General features: G+C 38.2%; 1 protein-coding gene across 5 annotated transcripts in view; it reads left to right on the plus strand.

Moving 5' to 3' along the window:
* The window catches only part of SYN1 (synapsin I), a 2,007,545-nt gene that overhangs the window by 864,203 nt on the left and 1,124,758 nt on the right, over positions 1-18,584 (plus strand). For 3 of the 5 annotated variants that reach the window (XM_044080298.1, XM_044080299.1, XM_044080296.1), the window contains exon 6: positions 12,428-12,508. The exons of the other annotated variants lie outside the window; for them this stretch is intronic. In XM_044080298.1, coding sequence (XP_043936233.1) covers positions 12,428-12,508 — 81 coding nt within the window. The remainder of the gene's footprint in view (positions 1-12,427; positions 12,509-18,584) is intronic. 5 annotated transcript variants of the gene reach the window in all.

Below are 18,584 nucleotides of genomic sequence, written 5' to 3' on the forward strand. Positions count from 1 at the left end.
ACAGACAACCCTCTCCTCCTATCACCAAACACTAATACATGTGATTGATGCAATTATACAGCCATACTGGAGGCTAAGCTCTCTCAACCCAAGACTGGACCAGACAGTCAAGAGGAGAAGGGAACTACTTGCATCACACCACCAGTCTCACATAGACCTATGAAACCAGCACCAGCAAAAAACACACATAAATACATGAAAACATACTCGGAGGCTCTCAATAAAAATCTGCAAAAGCAACAGAGACCTCCAAAGCAGACACCCAAGCAACCTCCACCACCCCCAACACAAACCATGAAACAAATACTTCACAAAACCAGTGTGACATGCAGTCACAGCCCTTAAGGCAAAATAACATACCCAATATACTAGTAATTGGTGACTCTGTAGTCAGGCACACTGACGTCCCACTCACTAGGCTGAACAAGGAGAAGGTTACTGTTAGCTGCTTGTTGGGTGCCAGGATCTGCCACATAACACAAGCACTCAGGTCACACCAGAAAGTACAAATACGACTCTGTCATTATCCATGTTGGTGTGAATGACCTGAGCCATACCTCCCAGGACTATATGAAAAGAGACATGGAAGAGCTCTCTGATCATGTAGCCCAGGCCGGTAATACCCTGACCTTGAGTAGCACACCCCCCCTCACCAAGAATGATACCACGGTATAAAGAAAAAAATAGCAATTTCAACAATTGGCTAAGCTTCTGGTGTCATTCAAAGGGGATCCAGTGTCTGTCAGCCTGGGATGACATGCTCGACAAGCCACGCTGCTTCGCTAGAGACGGCTTGCACCTGTCACCCTTAGGCTTTCGAATACTGGCCAAGGCTCTTGCCACCCCCATAGTGCCTTTTTTAGGCAAGGCTCAAAAGACAAACCCACCGCCGTAAATAACACAAGTAACAAAAAGCTGAGGGTAATGCTGCTCAATGCCAGAAGTCTAAACCTCAAAATGCATGAACTCGAGGCACTCCTCAGTATGGAGAAAATCTATATATGTGCAGTAACAGAAACCTGGTTTAAGGCTCCAGACAGCACCCCAGCACTACCAGACTACAACTCATACCATACATTTCGCCACAAAACCCGGACTGAAATCCAAAAGGTGGGGGGGGGTGTCCATATTCATCAAGGATACCCACACCTCCAGGTTAGTGGCACAGCACGATGCTTCAGAGATCACCCACGTGCAACTAACAACAGGAAAAACTGCAATTTAAATTGTAGCTTGCTACAGATCACCCACCATGTCCCAGGACCCCCATTCTGCATTTCTGGAAACACTGGGAAACATAAAGGTCCTACCAAACACCCTGATATTGGGTGATTTCAATTACCCAAACATTAACTGGGAGAACTACTCAAGTACTAACTCCCTTGCCCAACATTTCCTAGGATTTATAAACTCAAACACCCTGGATCAACTGGTCAACACCCCCACCAGAGGTGACAACATATGGGACCTGGTCATCACCAACATGGGCGACCGGTGTTTCACACCAGAGGTCAACCCCTCGCTGGTTAGATCTGACCATAAACTAATCACTCTGGATATCCACATTCCACCCCCACCCCCAATAAAGGAAACCACCGTGAAAAACTTTTCAAAAGCAAACTTCACATTACTTAAGACCGAGGTGGAAAGGTTCACAGCCCACATGCTAAAGGACAACACTGTCCAAGCTACTGAATCCCTTACAAAGGCACTCTATGAGCACCTGCAAGAATGCGTGGATCATGCTCTCCCAAGCAAAACCAAGACTCATTCCTCCAAGAAAAGGAAACCAGTCTGGTGGACCCCTGCCATAAACAAGCTATACAATAGAAGGAGGAAACTAGTACAGAAAAGAGTAAAATCCCAAGAAGGGAAGACATCCCTGATCAATATCAGCAAGAAACTGCAATCCCTCAAAAAAATCATCCAAGGCTAGCTTTGAAAGAAAAATTGCCAAGGAGTCCAAAGATAACCACAAGGCATTCTTTAGCTATGTCAAGAATCTAAGTGGCAATTCTCAGATCTGCTTGGAGTTAGTGCAGAATGACACAAAATACACTGAACCGACCGATATTGCCAACATCCTGGCAGACAGGTTCAGTGCAAACTTTACCCCCCTCTCACAACCAAAAGTGCCCATAACCTTACCAGAAGAATGTAGTGCCCCTGAAATCACAGACACTCAGGTTAAAGCAGCCCTGTCCAAAGCCAAAAACACAGCATCAATGAGACCGGATGGTGTCCCAGGCTGCGCCCTATATGAGCTCAAAGATGAACTAACCCCTCACCTAAGCACACTGTTCAAACTCAGCCTCTCCACAGACCACGTGCCCATAGAGTGGCGCACATCAATGATTATTCTGCTCCACAAAGGTGGAGCCACAATAGACCCCAAGGACTATAGCCCTATAAGCCTGACTAGCTTGGTCTGCAAGGCTATGGAGCGAATCATCATGGATATCATTAACAGAGACATTGGGAACCTCCAAACACTGGACCCTACCCAGTTCGGCTTTGTTAAGGGCAGATCATGCCTCCTAAACCTGGTGGACTTCTTTGAGACAGTTACCAAGGCTATAGACATGGGAAAGGTGGTCCACACAGCCTACCTAGACCTCGCAAAGGCCTTTGACACCATTCCCCATTCTGGTATTATAGACAAGCTCACCAGCCTGAACATAAACTCCTACATCATGAGATGGGTTGCCAACTGGCTCACGGACAGAACCCACATGGTAAGAGTTGCAGGAGCTATGTATGACTCTAAACCAGTTAAAAGTGGCATTCCCCAGGGCTCAGTCCTAGGACCCCTCCTGTTTGGCATGTATTTCTCAGAGGTACAGGTAAGCACAGGAGGTCTATGGCTGACCAAGTTCGCAGACGACTGCAAACTAGAGGCTATAATTGATCTCTGGCTGACACAAACATCCTCCAAAAGGGTCTCACTGAGACAGATACCTGGTGTCAAAACCATGGCCTCAAGCTAAATGCCAAAAAGTGCATAGTCATCCCCTTTGGAAAAAACAAAGTACCCGCAAACTACCACATAGGTGGTAGCCCCCTAAATATGGAAGACGTAATAAGGGATCTGGGGACCCAAGTAGATAGTAATCACTCCTTTGATAATCACATTGCCAAAGTGGTTAGAAAATCCTTCTATGTGGCCCACCTAATCACAAAAGGGTTTGCATCCAGATCAAAAGTGGTCATTGTGCAACTCTACACATTACTCATCAGACCCATCATAGAGTACAATGCCCCATTTGAGATGTACCTTACAAGACACCTGCAACAGCGGGAAAGACCACAGAAGTACTTCACCAAGAGGATCACTGGCCTCAAACAGATGCCCTATGCAGCTCAACTGAAGAAACTCCAGCTGTACTCAGTTGCATGCCGCCTACTCAGAGGTGATCTATGCCTGACATACAAGGCCATGTCCAACCCAGAATTGATGGACATGCTCTACCTAAAGAAAACCATATCCCCTCAAGCCATATGCTGCAGGGATCTAAACCTCACCACAACAATAAATAAGACATGCTGGAGGGATAGATTCCTGTCCCAGAGACTTCCCATGCTCTGGAACAAGATTCCAATCTACATTAGGCAGAGCTCCTCGCTAACAATCTTCAAGAGAAACCTTGACGAGTGGATGGGAAATAGAAAGTTTACCCCGGGGATCACTTCAATGGCTCTGCTGGTCAGAGGCACAGGAAACTAATCTAAGGGGGCAGTGAAAGCCAACACAATTCTGGCTAGGCTTATAAATGCCTTTGGGCAGATAGCCTAGTACCTACCTATGAACCTAGTACAAGAAACAAAAGAATCATCAGATATTTCATAACTACTTGCCATTTCATCTATACTATCATAAATTTCATTAGCAGCAGTTCACATACAGTTATTAGTTCTATCTAAATTATAAACATGAAAATACCACAAATGCATTTTCCTGATCAGTTTAAAAATATAAATTTTAAAAAAATGTATTCTAGGCAACACTGTAGGAATAAATTTAAGACCACATTGTAAAGCTGTATACATATTATCATCCAGCACATTATTAGTTAAATTCAGAACAATACTGGCAGTATTACAATTTAAATTAATGCCATTAAGTTATTTTATTATTTCTCCAGTGTCCCTGATGTTTACCTCCCTTATGTTGGCCCCAGTCTTATTCCTGGAACTGTTGTTTCCTATTATAATACTGTCCACCTTGCTGACAAAAATTTTGCTGCATGTATTGATTGTCATTATGTTCGGGTAAAACTGGAAATGCCTGTTCATGCTCTAGGTCACTCTGATACCTGCTTGTATCGCTAAATGAAGCTTCTTCTCTTCACTTTGCCACTGTTTCCTGATTTTGAAAACGCACACGTGACCCCCGACATTGCCGTGCTGGTTTAAAGAAGGTCGTACCATTATCATAGTCCCTGAGGTCTCTTTTTATTTTATTTAATTTCTGTTCACATATTTTATTTTCAAATACAGCCAATTTGTCTTGCATATCACCCAAACACATCTCAAAGCGTTTTTTTGTCAAGAGAAAGTAAAATGTCATGACAAACAGAGTTAATGTCTTTTCGTAAAGAAGAAAGCTTTACCTCGTCTCTTTCAATAAGTATTTGGACACACTCAAGTGAGCAGCAATGCACAGCCTTCTACCATTTCTGCCAAAAAAATTTATCATCATTATCAGATAAATTAAATGGTTGAGAGAGAAATTTCATCACCCATAACCCACTTGAAGCTATGTCAAGTTCAACATACCTCTGAAGGCTAAGTCTATTATAGTAGGTTAATGTTTATTTATTAAGAAGCTGCTCCAACTTATAAAACAAGGTTTTAGCTTCACTTGAAATGGCTGTGGAGTGCTTACCCACTTCTGAAAATGGGTTCAGGATATACTTGCTTCTGGTCTCCATAAGCAGCCTTTCCCACACTTGCGAGGACGATCCTTCGCTATTGCTGGCTGGTCTATCACCTCTGCCTTTATCCCTGTCTGAATTAGAATGCAGAAAACCATCTAAATCAGCTGAGAGGAATCCAACAATTCTTCTCTAAAAACTCTTGGTAAATTAAGTGCAGGATCACTGGCCATACCTTCAGTATCTCCAATACTTAAAACAACACTTTGGGCTGGTTGTAACAACAACAAACATCCAGGTATAAGGCAAAATTTAATAAAACAGCAATTCTATCAATAACACCAAAGAAAGCACTCTAGCGCCTCAGTTTAACATAAGCCTTCAAGGAGTACTAGATTACAAAAAGACAATGACTTAAATACTCACAGTTGCCACCTACATCATCAATTAATCAATTAACATCAATTTATAATAAAACTTTTAAAGATATATTTCATTTAATTAAATTACACATTTCCAACAGCAGTCTGTATTCAGACTCTGTGGAATCAAAGTGCCATATTTTAAAATAAACAATATTTCCTTATATAATGTCATCTTTCTAACTGATTCACTATCTGTATCTCCTAATATTTGTTCGAGAATGGTGGCTTTTAAACCCCCAGGACTGCTGTTGTGAAATTGTTTAAAATGTTGTGCCAAAGGACTTTCTATTTTACCCTGCCTTATGCCTCTCAAATATTCTGTTAATCTGTTTTTAAACATCTGTTTTGTTTGACCTATGTAATATTTTTCACAGTTACACTTGATTGCATAAACCAAACTCTCAGTGGTACACTGGTAATTTCCTGACATTTGAAAATTAATTTTATTTATTCTAGGAAAAGTATGCACTATAAATTCACACCCTATACAGTTGCCACATGGTCTCATCCCTTTCACATGAATTTGTAATGACAAATTTTCTTCAGGTTTTTTCAGTTTTGTGTGTACTAGCATATCTTTCAAGATCTTTCCTTTTTGAAATGAAAAAAAACTAAAGTCATTGTCTTTTTGTAATCTAGCACTCCTTGAAGGCTTATGTTAAGCCGAGGCACTAAAGTGCTTTATTTTGGTGTTATTGATAGAATTACTGTTTTATTAAATTGTGGCTTATACCTGGACATTTGTTGTTGTTACAACTCAGTAACCATTTCAAAGTACTTGATCATACTTTGCAGATATGACTTGCCTCTTACAAAGCCAATCTGGTGTGTATCCAGGGATATGAGGTCAATTTTGTTCTGATTTATTAGTTCTGCAATATATTTCATAGCCTTGAAAATAAGGCTAGTGAGATCTATAGAACTGTAATTCCCAGGTTCAGTAGAGAGAACACCTTTATACAAAGGCACCATAACAGATGATCTCTAGACATGGAAGGTGTAACCAGTAGAGATACTCAGGCTGGAGAGCTGTTAGAGAGGAGCTTAGCAACAGATTTAGTCGATATGCAAAAAATAGAGGTGTGAGGTTCTGCAGGGTGTTTTTGATCATTTTATTCTACACAGACACACACTAGAGCCCCCAAAATGACATTACTTTATTATTCAGTAACACTGGGTAACACTATGGTCGTTGTTAATCTATAGCTGGTTCCAAATTTTAGCATACATCCTTTGAGTTCCCATTTGTTGGTTTTAGTTTATTATGTTAGATTGTCTTATTGTCACTAGTTATATTCCATTTTAGTTGGCACATTTATATGTTTTGGTCAGACTTCTTTGGTCTTTTTTATTTTACTTGGGCATTCGGCGCCGTCACAGTTTATGTTTGTAACTATATCATTATTGATCCCCAACCAACTAGCATTTTCCAGCTTTCTGGATGTTAGATGTTACTAGCATTAATCAGTCTGTTTGTATGACACCAACAGTTGATTGCTGTAGCCAGCACTTATAGTTTTAGACAGTTCTGGCAATGTTCGCTATTCAGACAGTTAGGTCTACATTTTCTTGAAGGTGAGTCCTTCGCTGTTCAGTCTGACAGCTGCGGTTGTTAGTAGGATGCTTTTCATTGTCGGACCAGTCCTTGATGTTTTGACTGTGTTTACATGAACTTCTTTGTATAGAATACAACAGCGATCCTGTTCTGATTGTGATCGCCATCGATGGGTCACATCTTCACTATCTGTAAGGTAAAGCTGCTACGTTAGTTTAGGATATTTTGCAACTGTAGTTTAGGCTAGTATATATTCTTTGATGTCTCGCCGCAGAGATGTTTGTACCAATTTGTTCCTAGTAATCGTTATGTTATGCACTTTTTAATAGTGACAATATATTGCTGTTCTCTTGACGAATAGTCACTGTATGGGTATTCTGTTTGGTAGTGGAGTTTGGCAATATCATTTGTCTTCACATAACACCACGCCATACATTCTTGGTGTTGTTTGATATATTCGCTTTGCTTTTTAACTGGATGTTTTTTAACTGGATGTTTTATGATAAGGAACTCAGGATGAGTTCGGCTTAGCGACTCTCATTACAGAGTTATTATACACATTCTAACTCCATCAGTGATATTGCTGTGTTTCATATTTTTGTTTTGTTTCACAAGTATTTCTGCTCGTGGGCTAAAGTATGTATCTTGATCACGGGCACTTACTGTTTTGTTTTATAGTGACCTTGGCTTGCCAGCAGGAGTGTATTGTTAGCTTTGTAGTAGAGCATGCTACATTTCTTTGCAGCAGCACAGTTTATTTAAGGCGCATTGAGTGTGTCTCATGCCAACTGTGTTTATTCATGCATTTTAAATATTTTTAAATGTTTTTATTGATTCTTCATCTGTTTCATTTGAATTTATTAATGTTGTCCCTTTAAACCAGCTCAGGATGAATGTTATAATTATTTAATTATTCAATTAGTGCTTCAGTTAGTTAAGTTTGAGCGCCAAAAATCTTTGTATAAATGGGTGTTCAAATTTATACTTTACTACACCTGAAGAAGCGTAGTACAGCTACGTGAAAGCGCTTGTGTGTTCCTGTTTTTAATAAAGAAGTTTGCAACAACAGTCGACATCTCTGTGTGGTGTATCCAGTGGATTTGGTGTGTTCCAGTTACTTGTTTTTTCCACTTGGAGCCTCTGTTCACTTGCTACAGTTTTTTTGGATTTACACTTGATTGCATAAACCAAACTCTCAGTGGTACACTGGTAATTTCCTGACATTTGAAAATTAATTTTATTTATTCTAGGAAAAGTATGTACTATAAATTCACACCCTATACAGTTGCCACATGGTCTCATCCCTTTCACATGAATTTGTAATGACAAATTTTCTTCAGGTTTTTTCAATTTTGTGTGTACTAGCATATCTTTCAAGATCTTTCCTTTTTGAAATGAAAAAAAACTAAAGTCATTGTCTTTTTGTAATCTAGCACTCCTTGAAGGCTTATGTTAAGCCGAGGCACTAAAGTGCTTTATTTTGGTGTTATTGATAGAATTACTGTTTTATTAAATTTTGGCTTATACCTGGACATTTGTTGTTGTTACAACTCAGTAACCATTTCAAAGTTCTTGATCATACTTTGCAGATATGACTTGCCTCTTACAAAGCCAATCTGGTGTGTATCCAGGGATATGAGGTCACTTTTGTTCTGATTTATTAGTTCTGCAATATATTTCATAGCCTTGAAAATAAGGCTAGTGAGATCTATAGAACTGTAATTCCCAGGTTCAGTAGAGAGAACACCTTTATACAAAGGCACCATAACAGATGATCTCTAGACATGGAAGGTGTAACCAGTAGAGATACTCAGGCTGGAGAGCTGTTAGAGAGGAGCTTAGCAACAGATTTAGTCGATATGCAAAAAATAGAGGTGTGAGGTTCTGCAGGGTGTTTTTGATCATTTTATTCTACACAGACACACACTAGATCTCCCAAAATGACATTACTTTATTATTCAGTTAATAAAGTGAGTTGTGTAGATATAAGCATCATTCTTTGTGAAAGTAGACGTCTGCTCACCCTTGTCTGGAACATATTGCTTGTGAACCTTCTACAACTGCTGAATATTTCTAAAGTCATAGGTGGATGTCATTAAACCTTTAGATAGTAATCTAAGGGGGCGGCGAAAGCCAACACATTCCAGCTAGGCTTATAAATGCTTTCAGGCAGATAGCCTAGTACCTACCTATGAACCTATGAACCTAAGAGAACATTTTAGTTGCTAGCTAGAGGCTTCCTATATTAATTCTGAGATCCATAACTGAGAGTTCCAGTATTACAAAACATAACAGTGAAACTAAAGCAGAACAGTAACTATCAACAACTGCTGTTGATGTTTAAAGGTATTTTCTGCATGGGAGGTGCACCTCCACCCCAATGTAAGAGGCTTTGTTCTCATACCCCTCAATTAATATATATACTAGTTCTGAGATCAGCATGCCTTAATGAAAAGGAAATAATCTGAAACACATCAGTCTCAGAGTTAGTATATATAAGTCCCCATTTTCCCATGTTCAGTTTTGCTATTCTAAGACTGACATGTAGAAGTCTTGGAATTTAAAACAGTCACCCACCTAGTGTTTTTTTTTCCTTATACCCAACTGTCTGCATAAACCCTTTTATATTATATTACATTGCACAAGTATGTAGCTGTTTGTATATTTACTTCTCAAAATGCATTGCTTAATTTTATTTATTTTAAACAAAGAATGCTATTACTCATTTTCAAAATGTTATGGCTATTAACTTATTAATTAGTATATGAGCATTTACTGACACAGTATTGGTGAATTATTAACTGTTGGCAGCCTTCGTTTTGAAGACTAACCAATCTATTCATAGCCAACAAGTTATTATATTATAGCTAGCATATATTATATTAGAAATATTCTTGACATGCTAGACTGGTACAGCTAGTGGCAGCATGTGTTGTGAAGACAGGAAAGGGGTACACTCTCTAGAAAGGGATCATTCTCCTCCCTTGGTAAACCTTGTACATGCATAAACAATTATCTTGGCCGCATTTTAGGTAATATTGGTAAGTTAGAGCTGGAAGGCACTGGGCTGGGGACAGGGTGGGTAGAATCTTAAGAATCCAGTGGTTATAACTGTCTTCTGCAGCTGTTCACTAATGTTTATTTGGGTATTGTAAATGTTGGTCATAACACAAGGCAGCAGTGTGGATTTATTGTAATAGTTAAGGCCAACCTGTCTCTACACAATATAATTAGTCCAGTTAGCAATGTGGATTGAGAGACCATTTCTTAACCATTGCATACAATTTAGTGGTAGCAGTGTGGATCATGAGGCTATAGACTGATTGTCACAGATATAACTATAATTTATATGATTGCATGTATGTTCATAGTAACTGTATTTATATATTATATCAAGTTCTGCTAATCTAAGTTTTGGGGAAGAAGACCATGCACATTTGTTTGCAGGGCAGAGGTTATGCTCTTTCTGCATTTCATAGATATAAGTCAGAGTAAATTGTTATTATTTAAGATAACAAAATAATAACTGAAAGCTATTGGAGACACTGTTTAGTACTTTTTATATGAATTACCTAAACTTATTTTAAAGACTGAATATCTAAAATTATTTGTTTTTAATTTCCTAGATCAGTTAATATTTTTTGATGATGCAAGATTAAGTATCCCAAATCAAAATTAATACAGGCTTGGACTCAGCCAAGGCACCAAAGCACTGCTGACTGATGGAAGCATTATTTTTAACTATGTTTAAAAGTATATTCCCTGAGGGGAAGTGTCACCAGCAGCCACATGCAACAGCCAATGTCTTTTGATCTCCCTTTTTAATAAAATGGATTTTTAAGTCACTACATCTCAGACAAACTAGTGCAGCCATGATTTGGAGGGGTAATAGTGAAAGCATCTTATTTATTTGCAGTGCAGCAGTTCTTGGTTGATAGGCCTTATGCTAGTTGGCTGAAATGAGTTCTTCCTCATCAGTCTATATAATTACATTTCTTAACAGAAAATCATTATGAGATACTCTTGTAGAAAATAATTAAAAGCACAAGAAATGTTATCTATTAGCATAAAATTATTTTTATCTGAATTATAAGAAAATGTAATTTATATTACAAAAATACTGCTTTATTAGAAATATTAACTACTTTATGTTTTAAGTTAAAGATTTGGGTGGTTTACTATCAAAATGTTGACCGGTAAAACATTGTACCAGTCACAACATCGAAGTAAAGGGCAAATATCAGATTAATCGACTACATGCTATGTCGAATCTGCTGAACGAATTCAGCATATTCAGCAATGTTGTCGAACAGAGCACATGACTGCCATACAGGAGCACACTTAATGTGAAACTCCTATAGTTAACATCATGGTTTTGCAGGGGGAAAGCCCTCCTGCACTCCTCACACCCCCTGCTAATTATATATTCTAACTCTGAGATTGCACTACAGTGAGGAAAGGGATGAATATCCCACACCGTACTGTACAGCGATCTCTGTGCAGTTTTTCAAGTTCATATCAGCGAATGCACAGTAGCATTCATTGATATGACTTTCAAACATGGTATGCTCAGCAACATGATAATTCGAACATCTGCAATTCGTTTTTCCATCTGTGGAGCATCCACATTTGATATTATGATAATAAACCAATTTGGGCCCTATGTCCATTAGAAATGCTGTCTTTTTATTCTCAATTAACTCACTTGAGTCTTCTTATGGAAGTGCCAACATCATCCCACATCCCTAGAGAGAAGTAATCCCTCCATTTCCAAGAAGAGAAGCCTTTTTGATGCCTACTAGGTTCAATGACCCCTAAATGACAAGAGTTATTAAGAAAGGCATTTTATGTGTGGTGAAGGTGAGGATTATTTTTTGCAGTAATAGGTAAAAGGAATCATAACCATGCATATCTGTACATGGTATTAGTTCCTTTCTACTACTGCCTAGTGTTTGGTAGCTTACTTGTACCCCTGGAATATCACACTATCTCCACAAGAGTCTCCACACCCACCCCTAAGGACATATTGCTTCCATTGAGACCACAAACCTTTTCCCCTCCATCTAGCTCATACAGCTTCTAAACTGCTAATCAGACATTGGAGGAGCTGGTCAATGGGTAAGGTGTTCTCTTCACAGCTCTAGAGGCTGGTGCTTCATCCTGATCTCTGGTCTCTTTATGGAATTTGTATGTTCCTCTCATGTCCATGTCAGTTTTCTCATGAAGGAATCAAGCTGCTTTTCAATAACTCACCTAGTACATGGAAACCAAGATTACAGCAGATTTATGCAGCCTAGAACTTAAATCTGAAATGCTAGAGAATCTGAGGAAATGTTTACACCCAGGACATTAAAATGCAGATGAATACTGTATATATCTTTTTCTTGTTTGCTTTAGCCAGGATATATTGCTTTCTGTTTTTTATTATTTTCGATGCATTTGTTAATATTTAAATAAATCATTCTACTTACTTTAAAATCTTTTGCTTGTGGTGTGGTGTGCTGTGGAGTGGCGTTTATGTCCTGAGTTTTAGTAAAAAATAAATAACACAATACCTGTGTTCCTACATAAAGACTATAGACACTGGAAGCAGAATACAAGAAGAAAGTTTGTGGACAATGGGCGAGGATGAATATGAAATGTATCACAGAGAGGTATGTATGACTTTAAAGTCATTACTACATTTTTCTGAGGAAAGGTGTATTCTGGAGATGAAGCACATATGCAGATTTTGAAGAGAAAATGACTTTATAATTTAGTATGTACTGACCAAGGTTCTTATGCAAACAAAAATTCAAGTATATATTGTCCATTGCTCATAGAGAATGATATGTGGCCCTAAGGCACCTAACATGACTATACTGTGCATTGCTCATAAAAATGATATGTGGCCCTAAGTACCTAGCAATAGATTAGAAAGTAAACAGTGAAAAACAAAAAATGGTAGAATAAGTATACTTGCACTAATCACAAATTAATGTGCTGTGGGCTTGAAGATCATGTGCGAGTAAATATGTGGCAATATTCATGCATTCTTAAACCTACAACAGTTACTATTCTTCTGCCAAGAGTACTATCTTCTATTTCCTTGTTCTTGTCTTCTTTTTTCCTTCCTTGTCTTATTTGCTTTTAGAAGTATTTGCTGTTTTTCAAATTTATTCATACAGTGCACAGCTTTTTTATACTTAGCTTTGAAAATCTGGAATTCTTTGCTAGTGTCTCACTGACCTTTCTCTTGGCCATTGGTAGTTGAAACAGGAATGCTGGTAGTGAGCTAAACTTCAATACCTATCTGCTCTTCATTTCTGGTGGGTTCTATGTAATCAGCATTTTCTTCCTTTTGATTCTGAGTTGAATGCTTCTTAACTTTTAAATCTACTCCCTGTGGCAATATGTAAAATGAATATTTTACTTCTTATACAAAACACTTTTCACTTTTATGTGCAACACAGTAGCACTTTTTCAAAGATATCGCAGATAATCATAGCCAGCTTCTGACATTGTTTACTTACTTATTTATTTGCATTTGACATTTGCATATATTCTTTTTCTTGGTGAAATAATCTATCTTTTATTATGAGTTCATTTCTCTCATTTTTTCCACATGCCTTTGAAAAATACTTTATCTCTCTCACTCTCTCTCTGTATATATGCGTGTGTGTGTGTGTGTGTGTGTGTGTGTGTGTGTGTGTGTGTGTGTGTGCGTGCGTTGTGTGTAGTTTATACTTATCTGTTTAAACATTTTCATTTTCTTCTTCTGAGTGTCTTAGATTTCTCATTGTTACCAGATCAAGTGCTGCATTTGTTAATCCTATGCTCATTTTACAAATCTGTAGCTCCAAAATGCTCAGTGAATACATTTGAAATCTCATTTTATTCTAAATAGCATACCATAGATGCTGAATAGCCATTCATAAAAAGTTCAGAACACTCGCATTAACTAGTGATGTCAAACATTGTACCATTGCATTTTGTTGCACGTTGTGCAGAATTAGATCAAAGCTGAATATGGTTCACTGGGGAAGCACAGGTGGGATTACATCAAGGATCAGCTCTGAGCCCTTTCTTATTTGCAATGGTGATGGACAGGTTGACAGATGAGATCAGACAGGAGTCCCCTGTGGACTATGATATTTGCAGATGACATTGTGATCTGTAGTGAGAGTAGGGAACAGGTGGAGAAGACCCTGGAGATATGCTCTAGAGAGAAGAGGAATGAAGGTCAGCAGGACTAAGACAGAATATATGTGTGTGAATGAGAGGGAGGAGAGAGGAATGGTGAGGTTGCAGTGAGTAGAGGTGGTGAAGGTGAATGAGTATAAGTACTTGGGATCAACAGTTCAGAGTAATGGTGAGTGTGGAAGAGAGGTGAAGAAGAGAGTACAGGCAGGATGTAGTGGGTGGAGAAGAGTGTCAGGAGTGATTTGTGACAGACGAGTACCAGTAAGAGTGAAAGGGAAGGTCTACAAGAGGGTAGTGAGACCAGTTATGTTATACGGGTTGGAGACAGTGGCATTGACAAAAAGGCAGGAGTTTGAGCTGGATGTGACAGAGTTAAAGATGGTAAGATTTGCACTGGGTGTGACGAGGGTGGACAGGATTAGGAATAAGTATATTAGAGGGTCAGCCCAGGTTGGAAGGTTTGGAGACAAAGCCAGAGAGGCAAGATTACATTGGTTTGGACATGTGCTGAGGAGGGATGCAGAGTATATTGGGAAAAAGATGCTAAGGATGAAGCTGCCAGGTAACAGGAAAAGAGGAAGGCCTAAGATAAGGTTTATGGATGTGGTGAGAGAGGACATGCAGGCGGTTGGTGTGACAGAGCAAGATGCAGTGGACAGGAAGAAATGGAAACAGATTATCCGGTGTGTCAACCCCTAACGGGAGCAGCCGAAAGAAGAAGTCTATATTTTCTGTTTTACTTTAGGAAATTTTGTGATATTTACTTTTTTAATATCTTTAGCCTGGCATGGCAGAAATAGTGGTTCAATGTATGACCTTTTTTATAGAACCATTTTCAGACAATTTACCCCTTTACTTACTTTTACCTCCTTTAGACATTGTTCACTAGTAAATGCAATGTGCCACTTTGCACTAATATAAATGTATTCATGTGATGAATGCCTTCTGCCTTTCCCTGTCTGTTTCTGTGTTGTATTGCTTTCTTGTGAGCAGAACCATAGCTAACCTTTCTGGTACTCTGTGCAGTTCCTTAAACCCGGCACTCTCTTCTGCTTTAAGTTGACAGCCACACACAAAAAAAAAAAAAACTATAGCAAGCCAAGGCGTTTGCTACAGTCAAACTATAGCACTACATCTCTTCAGCTACAAGAGAAAACAGTGCAAATAATACAATCCCATGTTCCCAACAGCTTGAGGAGCAAGTAAAAAAATCTCTATATACTACAGACAGAGATGACTGCAAAAACAGTATTTGCATTCATAAACTGATGCTGAAACTATAATCTCTTCTACCCCAACAGTTTTAGAAGCAGAAAAACACCTCTTCTAATCTAAAACAATACCAAGCAGCTTGGTAAAAATGTAACAATACCAAGCAGCTTGTTACAAATGTAAAAAGCAGACTTTCAGATGTGACCGCCGTTGCAGTACTGGCATTCCTAAACTAAGGCCACTACTGCAGCCTGTCCAATACATCTCAGCTGTCTAGCATTTTTCAGAATGTCCATGATTTTACCTCATATTTGTACCCTGTGGCTCATAAAAACTTTGATTTCCTGGTAAATCACTAAGCTTTATAGTCAGTCAATAAAGCCAGACATTAGAGTTTCATACTTATGTTCAGAAATGATCTGCGGTGGTGCAGCGGTAGTGTTGTTGCCTCACAGCAAGAGGTTCTCCTGTTCGATTCTCAGCTGGAGTGTGGGGAGTGCCTTCTGTGTGGAGTCTGCATGTCCTGCCCGTGGTTGGGCGGGTGTTCGAAAGACATGCGCAAAATGTGAGTGCCTTTGTTGAAGGTTGGACGTCGAGCTGGCACCTCGGCGTTCATGAAAATCTATTGCCAATCATTAGCAGACCGGAGTTCTGCTGTGGCGACCCCTAACTGGGAAAAGCCAAAAGACAAACAACAACAACAACTTATGTTCAGAAATGCAACATGTTGTTTTTCTATTAACCTTTTAATTGAATTAAAGTAACATTTAAAAATGCCTCTGAATTTGACCCTTTGGCCCCTTCCCCCATTATTTTTGGCTTTGTCCAGAATTTATTGCTTTATTGCATAGTATGTGGAATTAGATCAAGCAGCTTAAGGAGAAAAAAAGAAAAAGAGGTCTTTACATTAAAGCCCAAAAAGCGACTCCTCTACTCTGAAATTGTAGCAAACAAAAACTACCAGACAGTGAGTAGTTCTGACTTGAGCCCAAATGCAGTAAATGAATTTACACACTAATGCCGGTACTGCACTTCCACTTCCATTGACCAGTTGTGCCCCCTGATAGCTTGTGTCCAGGGTAGCAACCCCCTTTGTCATGCCCTAATTACAGATCAACTTGTAAGAACTTCCAGCTGTACATTCACATTTTCCTTCATGTCACTCCTACTATCATGCATTTTCCTCTTCAGAAAATTCTACTTCATGCATGCTGTTACCTAAAAACATCTTGCAAACATAAATAAATTGTTATTTTGGCATATACTGTTAATAACTCTTCATATTATAATGAACTGACATCCCCTTGAAGGAGTCTGGTTGACCTCTGATAGAGGAGAGGAAAGGGAAGGGTTGGGAAGAGTTTTAGCGGCGCACATGGGGTGACTGCTGTCACTGCTAAGAGAACTCAGTAAAAGTAATGCAAAATGACACAAGAGTATAGAGGAACCGCCTATGTGTCCCATAGTAGATGGACTTAATTCCAACATTTTGCCTTATGCAAAATATTTAGGCATGAAACTCAAGCTGTTTCTGGTTGATGAGGTACAAATATGTAAAGATGCCTGTATTTTTTTTAACATTGATTATTGGTCTGGAATATGATTCTGAGAACATTCTACTAACTATTGATGTAAAGGATCCTTACACAGCTATCCCCCTGGACATAGAGATGAAATGGGTTACTGATTTTTTGAATTTGAAAAAAGTTCCACAGGTGGATATATACCTATATGAGGAATTACTGGAGTTAGTATTGGACAATAATTATGTACTTTTTCATGTTATGTATTATTTGAAGAAAAGTGGCATGGCCATGGCTCCCTATGTGGAGCAGTTCTCGCAAATATAGTAATGGCATTTTGAGAACAAAAGTTCTTATTCAACAGTAAATTTAAAAGTAATTTTTGATTATATATCAATTTTCTGGATGATATTTGTATCATTTATAAAAGGCATAAAGATGAGATTGATGAATTTATTGATTATATAGGTAATACAACTAGTTTTGTGGCATTTACATATGAAATGGATGCGGAATAAATACCCTATCTGGATGTACTTCTAAGTAAGGATAGAATAAATGAAAGGTACATATCTAAGATATACAGAAAGATGTATTCTAATAATTGTTTACACTTCACTAGTTTGAACCCCTTACACCAGAAATGTTCAGTGATTAAGGGGCAACTACTGATGCCATCTAGAATGGTTTCACTTGAACAGGACTTTTTTTGAAGAATGTTCACATTTAGTCGACATGTTTAAGAAAAGGGGTATCCCATTAAATTATTGGATGAACTTGTACAGGAGTTTAGTAAAAAAAGACAGAGGGGTCATTTTAGGCTTATCTTGAATAAAGAATACCAGGGACAGGTTTTATACAACAAAATAACTTTGAATAGCAGAACAAATTAAACAAAAGCTTAAAAGCAATCAGAAGTTTCCAAACAATATTTGTTACTACATTTCATAATGAGCAAGGAACATTAAAATGGATTTTATTTAAGAGCTGGCCATTGCTAAGTGAAGAAAGATCAGTCAGTAACAAAATATGTGATAAACCTATTTTAATATACCGTAGAGAAAGGTTCCTGAAAGAGAGAAATATCACAGGGGGAAATAAAGAAATGTGGGTTTTGTCACTACTGTAGGCTTATGAAGGTGGGAAAAACCTTTCAAATTAAAGGGTTGGAATATGAAGTAAATGGGAAACACAATTGTGAGTCAAAGGGGGTGATATATGTGGCTATGTGCATGAATTGTTCATGTTTTTATGCTGGAAAAAACTATCATAAAATTAAGGGCAGAGTATATGAACACGAATATATTAAACAAAGAACAATTTAAATAATACATTAACCAAACATATACATGAATTTTTGGGCCATTCTTTTAGATATATGGTCATTGATCATGTGTGGTCCCTACTATTAATGGTGGACCTTTAGCTCTCCAATTGGAGAAAAAATATTTAACTTGGCAGATACACCTAAATGCAGAGCAGTGGCCAGGTATAAATGAACAAAGTTCCATTGCATGTGTATTAAAATTAAAGGCATTGCAGAGATGAATGATTTTATTAATGGGATTTATCTATAATTGTCAATCCAAATGAGGGATCTATATATTAATAAAAAGATTTTATATGGTTTGGTGTTATGAAGAAAATTAACAATGTGTATGTATATATATATATATATATATATATATATATATATATATATATGATGTAATGTCTACCTAACGACTGTTTCACCGAAAGTGAAATGGCCAAGCACACTTTCGCAAAAGTGCTTTTCACCGAAAAAGCCCTTTTGCGAAAGTGTGCTAAAAAA

The sequence above is a fragment of the Protopterus annectens genome, chromosome 8.part0 (assembly GCF_019279795.1).
Source record: "Protopterus annectens isolate FY-2018-M chromosome 8.part0, PAN1.0, whole genome shotgun sequence".
Classification (NCBI taxonomy): domain Eukaryota; kingdom Metazoa; phylum Chordata; order Ceratodontiformes; family Protopteridae; genus Protopterus; species Protopterus annectens.